This window comes from Pygocentrus nattereri, chromosome 9, assembly GCF_015220715.1.
Source record: "Pygocentrus nattereri isolate fPygNat1 chromosome 9, fPygNat1.pri, whole genome shotgun sequence".
Taxonomy (NCBI): Eukaryota; Metazoa; Chordata; class Actinopteri; order Characiformes; family Serrasalmidae; genus Pygocentrus; species Pygocentrus nattereri.
Window position 1 is genome coordinate 40,055,325 of NC_051219.1, and position 12,589 is coordinate 40,067,913.

Sequence of the window (12,589 nt, forward strand, 5' to 3'; positions counted from 1 at the left end):
TGTTATTATTGAAACGCATGACTTTATTCAGTTCATGACGTGACAATCGTAGTTAGTCGCGTGCAGCAATTATGATTATTGCTGTTGAAATTAAGAGCGAACCCGTTCATAATCCTCTTAATTAAAGCTTCGCCCTGATTGGACGGCAGGAGAATCCCGCGGGGGCCCCTCGCGCTTCTAACTCGCGCGCAGGGCGGAAGCGCGAGTCACAATCTGCCCAGGGCGGAGGGCGAGACGCGGCGCGGGGAGCCCACACACACTCATACATTTACACACACGCACACACACACACATACATACGTACCCACGGCAGCACGGAGACGCGCGCGCGCCGGTCCGGGAGAGGGACGAGGCGTCCGAAACAGAGCGCGCGTGCGTTATAAACGGGCGTCTGCGTCGGAAAGAGGCGGCGGCGAGCAGCGAAGGCTCGAGCTGTTTTTTTTTTTTCTTCTTCTTCTTCTTTTCTTCCTGAGGAGTTCGGCGAGGGAGAGGAAGAGAGAGGAGCGCGCAAAGTCCTCGGGAAAAGCCTCGGATCGCGGAGGAGGGAGGAAGTTTGCTCTGTTTGTTTTGTTGTTTTTGTTTGTTTCGCCACTCTGAGCTCGCGCTCTTCTGGTTGCGATGAACGCCCGAGAGGAGAACCTGCTGAAGTCGATCAGCGGCGACGCGCTGCTGGACCTCACGCAGCGCTACGGCCAGTCGGCGCTCGCTTTCGGCGCCGGCCGTGGTGCTGAAAGCCCCGCGCGCTGCTACCCTCTCGCTCCCGCCGCCGCCGCCGCGGCCGCAGCCGACTTCCTGTCCTCGCGGGCGGCCAAAGCAGGCGAGAGCGGCGGCGAGCACACGAGCGACGACGACGACGGCTTCGAGCTGGACGCGCGCAAGAGGAGCCCGGCTTTCCACGACGTGCACGGCGACGGCCACCTGGACGGCCACGGCGGACACGACGGCGACGAGAAGCGCGCGGGCGGCGCGCTCGCCAAGAAGCCCAAGGAGCAGCGCTCGCTGCGGCTGAGCATCAACGCGCGCGAGCGGCGGCGCATGCACGACCTGAACGACGCGCTGGACGGCCTGCGCGCCGTCATCCCCTACGCGCACAGCCCGTCCGTGCGCAAACTGTCCAAGATCGCCACGCTGCTGCTCGCCAAGAACTACATCCTGATGCAGGCGCAGGCGCTCGAGGAGATGCGCCGGCTCGTGGCCTACCTCAACCAGGGCCAGGCGGTCACGTCGTCGCCCGTGGCGCCTGCACTCGCGCCCTTCGGACAGGCCGCCGTGTACCCGTTCACGGGCGCGGCGCTGGCCAGCTGCGCCGAGAAGTGCGCGTACCCGGGCTCGCCCGCGAGCCTCTTCAAACACTGCGGGGACAAGCCTTGACTGCGCGCGCGAGCGGGGGCGGGGGGCGCGGAACTGAACTTGTAGAGAGAGCCCGCCGCGCGCTCTATACTCCACCACCGCGCGCTTGAACGTCAGATTTCGTTGGGAAAAGAAAACGCATAATCCTACAGCGTGTTTGATTAACTGCGATGTGACATCCAGATTTACCACATGATGTACAAATACTGTCTGTGCGGACTGACAGCCACAGTGCAGAGCGGATTCAGGTCTTCTGGGTCATCAGAGAACGAAGCTCTTCCTCTGAATTCAGCGGGTCCTGCGTTACTGTAAACCTCAATGGGAGAAACTGATCAGACAAGAAATGAAAGGCCCTGATCAGACAGAAGAAAAGGCCCGTGACGTATGTCCCATTTTAACGCACCAACCCGCATGACCTGATGGCCCGTAATACCTGAACCCACCCTGCTTTAAATCTCCCCCCAGTCCCGCTGCTTTCTCTCCTCTCTCCTCGAATTAAGCTCAAATTGTTAACAGTGTGTGATTTACTGGATTGCCTTGGAGTGCATGTTCATTTTTGGTCCCCCTGGAAAAAAAAGGTCGCTCACAGCTTGCAAAGGGTCTCAGTGCGACCCTCAGTCCGAATTTTCTCCCCTTCTAGAAATTTCGTGTGTATTATTGGTGAACTATGCAACATTCAGCAATGACGACGAACAAAAACGGCCCGCAGACCTGATTCCTCGTGTATATTCCGCCCTCAGCAGTCAGACATGAGTGGGAGAAGCTCTAAAGTCTCTAAACTCTCTCTCTCTCTCTCTCTCTCTCTCTCTCTCTCTCTCACCTGTCAGTGCTCTCTGTGGACAAAACGCTGTGTAACACATTTCCACGTCGTTGGCCTCTGAAGACGATTCTGGACACATTCTTGCACAATTCACTTGATTGTATTGTTCAACTGTGAAGAAAACTACTTGATAAAAGCCTGAAGTGGCGAAGCGTTTGGTCTTGTTGCTACATGAGTTTCATATATTGTTTATACGTCTTTATAATTAAAACACTATCTATAAGCAGTGACGCCTCGTCCTTTCATTTCTCCCCTTTTGAAGAGTCGCTCTGTTCTTCGCGCACTCGTGTTGTCGAGTTTGCGCGCAGAATTTTGGGTTCTTTGTATTTGTGGTACTAAAAGCGAAGCTGAAGGGCAGCCTGGACCGCTGTAGTCCAGTTGGAACTGGCCTGTCCAGTAAAATAATTACACTCATTTCTGATTTGATCACGGATTTTTTATCAAGGATAACAATGTTTACAATTTCACTCCATCACTGACTTGCGGCTATAGCGTGTCCAGTTGTTGCGCATAAATATTTAGACACAATCGTTGCCAAAGGGCTCAGAAGTAAAGGAAGCAAATGTATGTTTTCCTGCTGGACACAAACTGAACTCCAGACCATGTTGCACAGTAAACAGCGACGCGGAGTCGTAGTTACTCCAGATAAAGCCGCTGCGCAGACAGACTCGCTCATATTATCAGCTAGATATGAGCAAAAATTCAGCGTTTTCGGTGGATGCGTCCTTCACTGGTATTGGGTCTTTCTCAGGGGTTGGTGGCGGATTTGTTGTGACTCTGAACAGGTATGATGCAAATCTCTTAAATGAGTCTGCTATGTGTGTGTGTGTGCGTGTGTGTGTGTGTGAGAGAGAGAGAGCAGGCAGGACCAGCGGCCTGGACACACAAACACACACACACCCGCTCCTCTTATTAACGCGATTTCAGCGCCTGTCTCCTCCAGACTGCTGATGCGCTGGACAGAGCAGCGAAACACACACACACACACACACACAAACACACACACACACAAACACACACGCCCGCTGAGGCCTGCACCCAACTGCCCCTACTCTAGTTTACTTGAACCAAAAGAACTACAAAAATAATAATTATTTGTTTATTTTTTGTTGAGTTACTTTTCCTGCCTTAAATTCTCTCACAGTGTTGGATTCACTCACTGCTACAGTCCACCAGCTGAGCTCATTAACAGTGCTCTTTAATCAGCAACAGCTATTGTGCTGCATTTCATTTAAAATTGTAGGATTATTATTATTATTATTATTATTATTATTATTTATTTTTGCAATTTGATTAAACTTCTTAAATCCTAAAATCTATATTTGTTTCACAGCAGTTGCTGTGACCCTACAGGTTTACGAGCTGACATGAGATTCTTCGTGTTTGCCCAGAGTGTCCAGACATTTTTTACAACCACTCAAAAGATTTCATTGCATTGCACTCCTAACATAATAGGAAATTTGTTTGGCTGCGGATTATTTTCATTTTTAAAGGAAATGAAATGTGAACAGACTTATTCTGAGTGGTTTGACATGAAGTGATTCATTGTAGACAAACTCAGAGACCCAGATTTCTTTACGGCAGTGGTGATGGGAACCAGGGGTCACCAGGTCTACAAACATTGCCATTATCATTATTATCATTTTTATCATTATTATTATCATTATTGTCATTTTATTTACTGTCCAAAACAACCAGTGAACCTACATCTGTCTTCACCCATGCAAGGTCTTATTGTACGAATGGTAGTGGTAAGTTAGTGGTGAATATAAAACTAAATATACTGTGTGGAGACTATTTTGTCTGGCAGTGGCCTGCAAGAACCTCTCTGTCATGAATGAATGAAAAAATGACATTTTGGCCAAAAATTTCTCTCAAAACTAGCAGTGCCTCAGGGACCAGGTGGTGAATTCCATCAGACAGGGAGTTCTTCACTTCGCCTGGTAACTTTCTGAGCTTTTAGAGGCGTTGAACACTTCGAAGGTCTGGTTCCTATCACCGCCTCTGTGAACAGTTTTTACTCTGCAATCTTCTCTAGAATGATGCATTTCGCATCAAACCGCTCTGAACAACGTTCTTTCCATTTGAACAGTTTAATCATGCAGAAATGTAGAAAAAATGGCAGAATTCCACCTTAAAGTCTGGGGCACAAGAGGCAGATGAAGCTACATGTACATACATCGAAATGACCATCAGAAACAAAGGTGTCAAAAAAGTGCTTTTCAGTGACGCAATAGTAGAACAAATGTTGTTTTTTTGGTTCTTTCCAGAATTATTATCTGCCTTTACACTGTAAAAAATATTTGTCCTGTGTATTTAAAAATAAACATAGGCACAACATGAAATATAAAAATAGTTACCCCAAAAACAAAAAATAGGTTGTACCATCATCTGCAGCATTTTTACCATGCGACATAGAATTTTATATTCAGTGAATGAACATTTCTGTTTTCAGTCAACATGTTAAGTCCAAAGAAAAAAACTCTGTTGGGTGAGCGACAGTGAAACTACTGCGCATGCGCACAAGAGGGACGTATTTCTGGCGCTTTCTAGACCAAAATGAAGACGAAGACCCAGTATTTTACAACCAGCCCAGAAGACTCCAAAGTACCTTGAGAGACGTTCATGTGAGTTTTATTAACCTAACACAACTAATTTATTGGTGTTTGTTGAGTTCAAACTTTGAATGAGGTCTTCAAACATACTTTCAAACGCAACTCCTATCAAAGCTAGTTAACTAACGTTGCACTCTCCGGACTAGTTCTAGCTAACCAGCCCCTCTGTTAGCTACTCTCCGGACTAGTTCTAGCTAACCAGCCCCCTCTGTTAGCTACTCTCCGGACTAGTTCTAGCTAACCAGCCCCTCTGTTAGCTACTCTCCGGACTAGTTCTAGCTAACCAGCCCCTCTGTTAGCTACTCTCCGGACTAGTTCTAGCTAACCAGCCCCTCTGTTAGCTACTCTCCGGACTAGTTCTAGCTAACCAGCCCCTCTGTTAGCTACTCTCCGGACTAGTTCTAGCTAACCAGCCCCTCTGTTAGCTACTCTCCGGACTAGTTCTAGCAAGCCAGCTGTGGTGTGGGTTACTAAATTTATTTGTGTGAACTGTTCACTTCGATTTGAACTCAACACCACTTGGGCAAACTGTTAGAATGCAGACTAATGGTAGGTTGGCTTAGCTGGCTTGTTCTGTGTTTAAATTAAACATTTGTTTAATTATGTATAAATAAGTACTTGGGCTATAGATTGGAAGCATTTTTCAGATTTTTTTCAGCCATGTTTTTCTGTGTGCCATACAACTTTTGTATTCCGCATACAGACATTATTAACAAAATAATTTATTATTTATTTCCTCTTTATTGTTTGTCTTCATTCACAAGGTCGAAATCCAATGCAGTGGCGTTACTGTAAATTCGCTGCAGAGCAAGACATCCTGTTCAAGCACTACAGACTTCATCATTGGCAGACAGGTAGAGATTGTTTTCCTTGCTTTATCCAGATTGTGTTAATACGTTCAAAACGACAGGAGCATTAAAGACACACTTGTGGAGAATACATTCTAAATCAGACAAATTTAAAGAGAATGTCACATTTTGTTGTGAATTATGTGAATTCAAGAATGTTTGCTCCCAGGCAGCATTTCTTCGCCATTTAGGAAGACATCTTCAAAACCATGAGAGAGTTCAATGTCCATTTTCAAACTGTCTTTTTAGTAGTAACAGTAACGCCACCTTCAAGTCCAAAAAGCACCCACACCACACAGTACATGATTTCCAGACATCTGCAGACATCTGTACTGCAGGTAATGCAGGTAATACAGGCAATGAGATTGCTACAACTTCAACACAAAGTGTACAAAGTGATGCAGGAGAAATGCATGCTGAAAGGGGCATTTCAGACTTTGAAGCTGTTGATACTGTGCAAATAGTTGAACACAAGGTTGCAGCCCTTTTCAAGTGCCGTTCAACACATACTTGACAGTGTGAATGATATTCTATCAATATCAAATGTAAACACATGTCGTGCAATTGAGGAAGTTCTGCGAAGACACAATTGCAATTTTGATCAGTCAGTTGTTTCAGACATTGGAGATGCTCTTCACAATTCAAATCCATTTTTGAGCAAAACCTCTGAAAATGGTCCTTTATCGACTGACTACAAGAGGAGCAATTACTTTAAATCCAATTTTGATGTGATTGAACCTGTTGGATATGTTTTTAACAGGGCAAAGAAACAGACATTTGTTTATGTCCCTGTTCTCAAGACATTGAAGAATCTTTTGAGTAAGCCTGAAGTACTCGAGAAGACGTTTCCAATCCAAGAGAGCACCCAAGGTCTTTACACATCATGTTTTGATGGTAAGTATTTCAAAGAAAATACACTTCTTCGTGGGCAAGATTTGTTCTGGTCAGCATCTTAAGTTGCCACTATTAACCACCTCTCCACTGTTTCCGTTTTTTAATTTATTATTTTGACACAGACCACAAACTTGACGGCACATAGAAGATATACTGTCCTCTGGGGTTTTCCACTGTACATGAGGGAGAGGCCTTCCATTTCAAAGACCTTACTTGTAATTTGTTTTTCTCACTAATATAAAAAAAAAAGTTACTGATATATATGTATGTGTGTGTGTGTGTGTGTGTGTGTGTGTATGTATATATATATATATATATATATATATATATATATATATATATATATATATATACACACACACACACACACACACACACAGTTTAATCAAGTGATGCATGATATGAAAATATCAGTCAGTCAAGGTTTCTTGTTTTCCACAGGATGCTGAAGCATTGGAGGACCACACAAAGAACATGAAAATGGGAATTCTTGAAGTGGTGAAGGAGAGTGCTGATCCATCGCGATCACTGACCAGTGTGGTCAATGTTGCAGTTGTGCTTGAAGAGGAGGTAGTAATGGATAACTATGGCCTGACTACACTAATGCCTTCATTCTGCTCTTTGGACTTCTGTATGCACTAAACATAGAATATCCAAAAGACTTAAAATACACATTTGAAGTGGTCCAAAAAGTGTTCCTTCATCTTGGAAACGAGTGCACAGCCAGAGTGCAGTCTCTAAAGAACAAGTTAGTGCACATGTAATCACTACACGCATAAGCGTTATTTTTTTTATTTTTAAATTTTTTTTGTGACTTACAACACACAATGCGGTGCTTTTATTTTATGTTGTCCATGTTCACCTCTGCTTGGAGCAGTTTGCTACTCATTTAAGAGTACCCATCTAAAATGGCTGAGATGACTTGGTTTGATTCGGCTTTGTTCCACTTTTAAAAAAAAAAGACTGTTTTAGTTCTTGTCTTTGTCGTAAATGCTGCAGTTTTTTTTAAAACAGCATTGTCGTTGTTTCCTTCTTTGCTAGCTTCAATGTTAAATATTCATTCCACTTTTAGAAAATCACACACACTTTATGTTCAGTTTTTCTGTTAGCGTAACCTTCTAAAACTTTTGTTCTCTAAAGTACAAGGTATTGTACTAATTTCTGCATGAATGTCACAGATGTTTGACTGCTGTTCTGGCACTAGTGGCAACATTTGTCACAAATGTGTGTATTTAAAGTAAGAGTTTGTTTTATTACTACTTATTTTTGTAAAGTTTTGCTACCTATACCACTGAAATGGACACACACAAGTGCAATAATGCTGCTATAAAGGAACCATTTAATATATCTATTAAAGTAATTTGTTAGTTTTAAAGCAGCTTTAATATGCCTAGTAGATGTTTTATCACTGTTAACTATAAAAATCTGATATTTTTAATATTTTTGCAAATAAATGCATTTGTTAAAAAGTATGTTTAATTTTCAGTGTTTCCTTTAATTACATTTAGTATATTTTACATTTACTTGATGCAGCATAAAATTGGCAGTTTGGTCAACTTTGATAGTGCTTAATAATTAACTGAACTAAAGAAATGGAGCTGACACAATGCAAAATATGTAGTTGGACCAACTTAGGTGTATTTGGTTCACAGATAAAATTTCATTGACTCAACTTATTTTCTTTAATTGGACCAAAATTCTAGGGTTGTCAGCAGAACTTAAAATATGCATCTCACAGAACATAAATTAGACCAACTAAAAAAAATAGGTGCAACGGGTCACTAGAAAATTTTAAGTTGGGGAGAGTTAAAATTTTTTACAGTGTAAGAATCATTTCAGTAAATGAGATGTGTGAGTATGAAGAAGCTCCACATAATGTAACTATTCTAAACCAATTAAAGGATTTTCCTAGAAACAAGTAAGAACCTTTTAGGAACCTTTATTGTGTGATTGTGAAGAGAACGTACTGTTGAGCTCCTGCTGAATCGGCTGAGAAGCACTCCAGATAAGGAGCTTCCATTTATATATTGGTTTGACAATCAAATTGGTTGCTTCACTTTCGTTCTCCTTTTAGTTTACATATCACTCTAAACTGTCTGCATGCGCTGAGCTTACTAGGGCGAATTTAAGTGTTATGACCCAGTAAAATGCTATGGTGTGTTATATGGTAATATAGTACATAATATGTATATATGTGTATAATATGGTAACATAGTACGCTATATAATATGGTAATATGGTATAGCGGCTAATATGGTAATGTGGTACAGCATGTAACATGATAATGTTACAGTGTGTAATATGGTAATATGGTAGGGTGTGTAATATGTTTATAGGGTACAGTGTATAATTTGATAATATAGTATAGCATGTAATATAGTAATATAGTACAGCATGTAATATGGTACAGTGTGTAATATGGTAATATGGTACAGTGGTGATATAGTACAGTGTATAATATGGTAATATGGAACACTGTAATGTGGTGATATGGTACAGTGTGTAATATGTAAAAAAAAGTACACTGTATAATATAGTAATATTGTACAGTGTTATATGGAAATATGGTACAGTGTGTAATATAATACAGCATGTAATGTGGTAATTTGGTACAACCTGTAATATGGTACACTGTGTAATATGTTTATATGATACAGTGTATAATTTCATAATATAGTAAAGCATGTAATATGGTAATATAGTACAACCTGTAATATGGTACACTGTGCAATATGTTTATATGGTACAGTTTACAATTTGATAATAATACAGCAGTAATATGGTAATATGGTAATATGGTATGGTGTGTAATATAGTAATAGGGTACACTGTCATGTGGTGATATGGTACAGTGTGTAATATGGTAATATGGTATAGTGTGTTGCATAGTATAATCGTCCCATTTGTAATATGATACAAGGTGTTATGTGATAATGTTTTACTGTGTGCTATACAACGTGGCACGACTGTACCGTAGTAGTTTGCTAGTGTGTTATACAGTATTCTTGTATAATATATTATGTGACAGTGTATTACATGGTAGTATAGTGTTTTATGTAGAAATAAGGTACAGTGTGCTACATGGTGCTGTAGTACAGTGTTTGTGCATGGTAGTCTGGCAGGGTGTGTCATATGGTAATATAATATGGTATAATGCATGGTAGTATGGTACACTTATAGTGTTATATGATGACATGCATTTCATGGTAAGGTAGATCAGTGTTCCACATGGTCTTATGGACATCATATGCATATCATAAGCATGAATGAGAGAGCCATTCTTCTTTGAAATTTACCACTACAATTGACTTTTTAATTTAACAAGCCTATTGAAACAATACAATAGTCAGCATCACTTTAATTTGGAAATAACAACTTTCTTAAAGTATCCCCAATTATTGGCCTGCCTGAATTGGCTGTAATTAAGGCACTTCAGTCTATCTAATAAGCACTTGCTTGCTAAACTGTCGTCTTCCTCTTACCACACATATCAAGCTAAGCCTTCCAACAAGTGCACCTCATAAGCATTAAAACTACATTTTAAAGCAGTTTTGGTGTGTAAGTGCTTCAAGCATGCTTTTCACACTGAGTCTTCACTGCATTTTCAGTCATCTTTTCCATCTCAGAGCCTTTAAGCCTCCTGTTCTACAGGATGGCTGTAGCTGGAAGCCTCTGCTGTGTGTATATGTGTGTGTGTGTTTGTCGCTGTTCGCAGGCGACTGATGGAAAGAGGGAAACATATGCCCTTAAGTGGCGGACTGTGGCGAGCGCTTCTGACAGCGCTGCTGAGAGTCATTACTTGTTTAGCGCGGGCCGGTAGAGCCGGCGGAGAGACGGGGGCGGCCTGCTGCTGCTGCTGTTGCTGCACTGTGGAACGCATACAGGCTACAGCTGAGGCCTCTGGAATCTACAGTCACTTGGGGTTGGTAGTGTGTGTGTGTGTGTGTGTGTGTATTTGGGGGGGGGGGTGTCTTCTGCCTATTTTATGTATGTTTATTTGGTGTATAGCTTGCGTGTATAAGTGTTTCAGTGTGTGGGTGGGTGGGTGTATGTGTGTGTGGGTGCATTTGTGGACATGTATTTAGGGCTTTGTAGGAACCAAATGTCCCCAGGATGAAGAAAAACATAAACATTGAAACAACGTGGGGAAGGCCCTATAAAGACTCCGCTCTTGTTTGACAAATAAAAGAAGCAAAAGATTTGCTTCTGTTTACCAAGCATAAGAAAAATGAGTTTTCACTTGTAACTGATGATTTTATTATTATCTTTGGTGAAAGTTGATGCAAAAGTCAAAAAACATCCTTTATTTACTTAATTTTTCAGGAGATACTTGAAGTGATTAGATATAAGATAAACCACTTGCGAGTAAGGAAATTCAGTGGAAAAATAAGAGTTAAAAAACCCCCTCAAAGATACAGACATACTGAGACTCTCAACAACCTGTAAGACTTTGTAGACCAACAACACTGCCACTATGAGATAAATAGTACTTAAGCTGTCAGGTCTGAGTGACAGCAGAGAAATTCAAGCTCCACTCTCGCTTCCGATCTGAAAAAGTGGTTCTGTCCATCCTTCCACTGACAGAAGATAACACTATAAGTCTGAAAGGATGTGTAGCTGTCAGGAAGCCATTGCTGATAAAAAGTAAATAGACAAAATTTTCTTAAAAGGTTACAAATCAATCATAGAAACTGGTGGTGTTCTCAGAACAATGGGCTGACCACTCCAGAGTCCAGACCTCAACATCACTGAATCTGCTTGGGATTTAGGGACACCGTGAGTGGCAGAGATTTCTAAGACTGAACAATCCACCACTTCTTTTATAGCAATTCTTCTGGAAAGAATGGAAAACAGAAAGAAAGACACACTTTCTGTGCTATCTTTAATGTTTTACATATTTCTTCACAGTTCTATCATAACATTATTTTAGAAGAAACACATATTAACTTAAGTATAACAAAACATATTTGTGGTTTCATTTTTTTAAATGTTTTATTACGTTTGTTACAAGAAGACCATTAAAAACACAGCTTTGTTTCCTGACTTCTTTGAGTCTGATTGGTTAAATTCCATCAGCAGCACCTTTGATGAAGCATTGATGGACTTTTTGGAGGTTTTGAAGTGATTAATCTCACAGTATTTTTGTTTATTTGTTTATTTGTATTTATTTTAATGTAAGTGTTTTCCAACCAATCTGCCCCATACAAACGGCTTTACTTACTAATTTCGGCAGATGCCTAAGATGTACATACAAATTTGACATAGTTATATATGTCATAGTAACAAAACAAACATAGGTGTGTGTATCTTCTCTGTTCAGCCACTGTCAGGGTGCAAAGAGCATTGGCTGAAAAGGTGCCAATGTACACAATGTACTGGTTGAGGTGGTCCTGGCAGCTGAACATTTCCCCATGTGAAGAGTACAGCCGTGTGTGAATGTGCTTTAAGGGGCTAACTGGTGTCTTTACCAGACTGGTCCTGTATGACTGTCTGTGTGTGTTTGAGGGGTGCGTCCCTGCGGCTCAATAAAGAGGAAAGCCCCTCCGGCGGCCCAGTGACATCATCGCCGCCCCCCTCCCTGCGGCCCAGTTTGTCTGATGCGATGAGAGGCTAAGTCAGTTGGTTCCGAGCAGCCATGTGATTCAGACAGACGTGAGGGAGAGCGAGGCAGGATTGGTCGGGAATGGAGCTTCGTTACTCTAATCAGACATGGACTGTGTGTGTGTGTGTGTGTGTGTGTGTGTGTGTGTGTGTGTGTGTGTGTGTGTGTGTGTGTGTGTGTGTGTGTGTGCGCGTGTGTGTGTGTATGCCTACATGTATGCCTGCAAACCCACCCCACAATGGCAGGCAGGCCGGCTCCCACCCATCGCCACAAGGCAACTGACACCACGTATTTAAAACACAACACACTGTCTGAGAGAACTACACTAGATCAGGGAGAGGAAATAGAGAAGAGAAGAGAAGAGAAGAGAAGAGAAGAGAAGAGAAGAGAAGAGAAGAGAAGTAGAAAAAAAGGCCTGAGGAGAAGAGACATAAAGAAAAGACAATAGAGGAGAGGTGAA

At 42.0% G+C, this 12,589-nt stretch overlaps 1 protein-coding gene and 1 long non-coding RNA gene across 3 annotated transcripts; both read left to right on the plus strand.

Moving 5' to 3' along the window:
- Nucleotides 1-201: 201 nt before the first annotated feature.
- On the plus strand, nt 202-1,918 carry bhlhe23 (basic helix-loop-helix family, member e23). The gene has a single exon (XM_017710885.2). The coding sequence runs from the start codon at nt 619-621 to the stop codon at nt 1,369-1,371; it is 753 nt and encodes a 250-aa protein (XP_017566374.1). The 5' UTR covers nt 202-618; the 3' UTR covers nt 1,372-1,918.
- Nucleotides 1,919-4,651: 2,733 nt separating this feature from the next.
- Nucleotides 4,652-7,912, plus strand: LOC119264096. 2 transcript variants are annotated; one of them, XR_005130763.1, is made up of 5 exons: nt 4,652-4,797; nt 5,550-5,639; nt 6,394-6,527; nt 6,650-6,742; nt 6,969-7,912. It is a non-coding gene; the product is annotated as an uncharacterized LOC119264096 (long non-coding RNA). The 2 variants fall into 2 exon arrangements; XR_005130764.1 differs by having other exon boundaries at nt 6,434-6,527.
- Nucleotides 7,913-12,589: the final 4,677 nt, after the last annotated feature.

Coding starts and splice junctions, on each gene's coding strand:
- bhlhe23 (XM_017710885.2), top strand. CDS start 619: ATGAACGCCCGAGAGGAGAACCTGCTGAAGTCGATCAGCGGCGACGCG.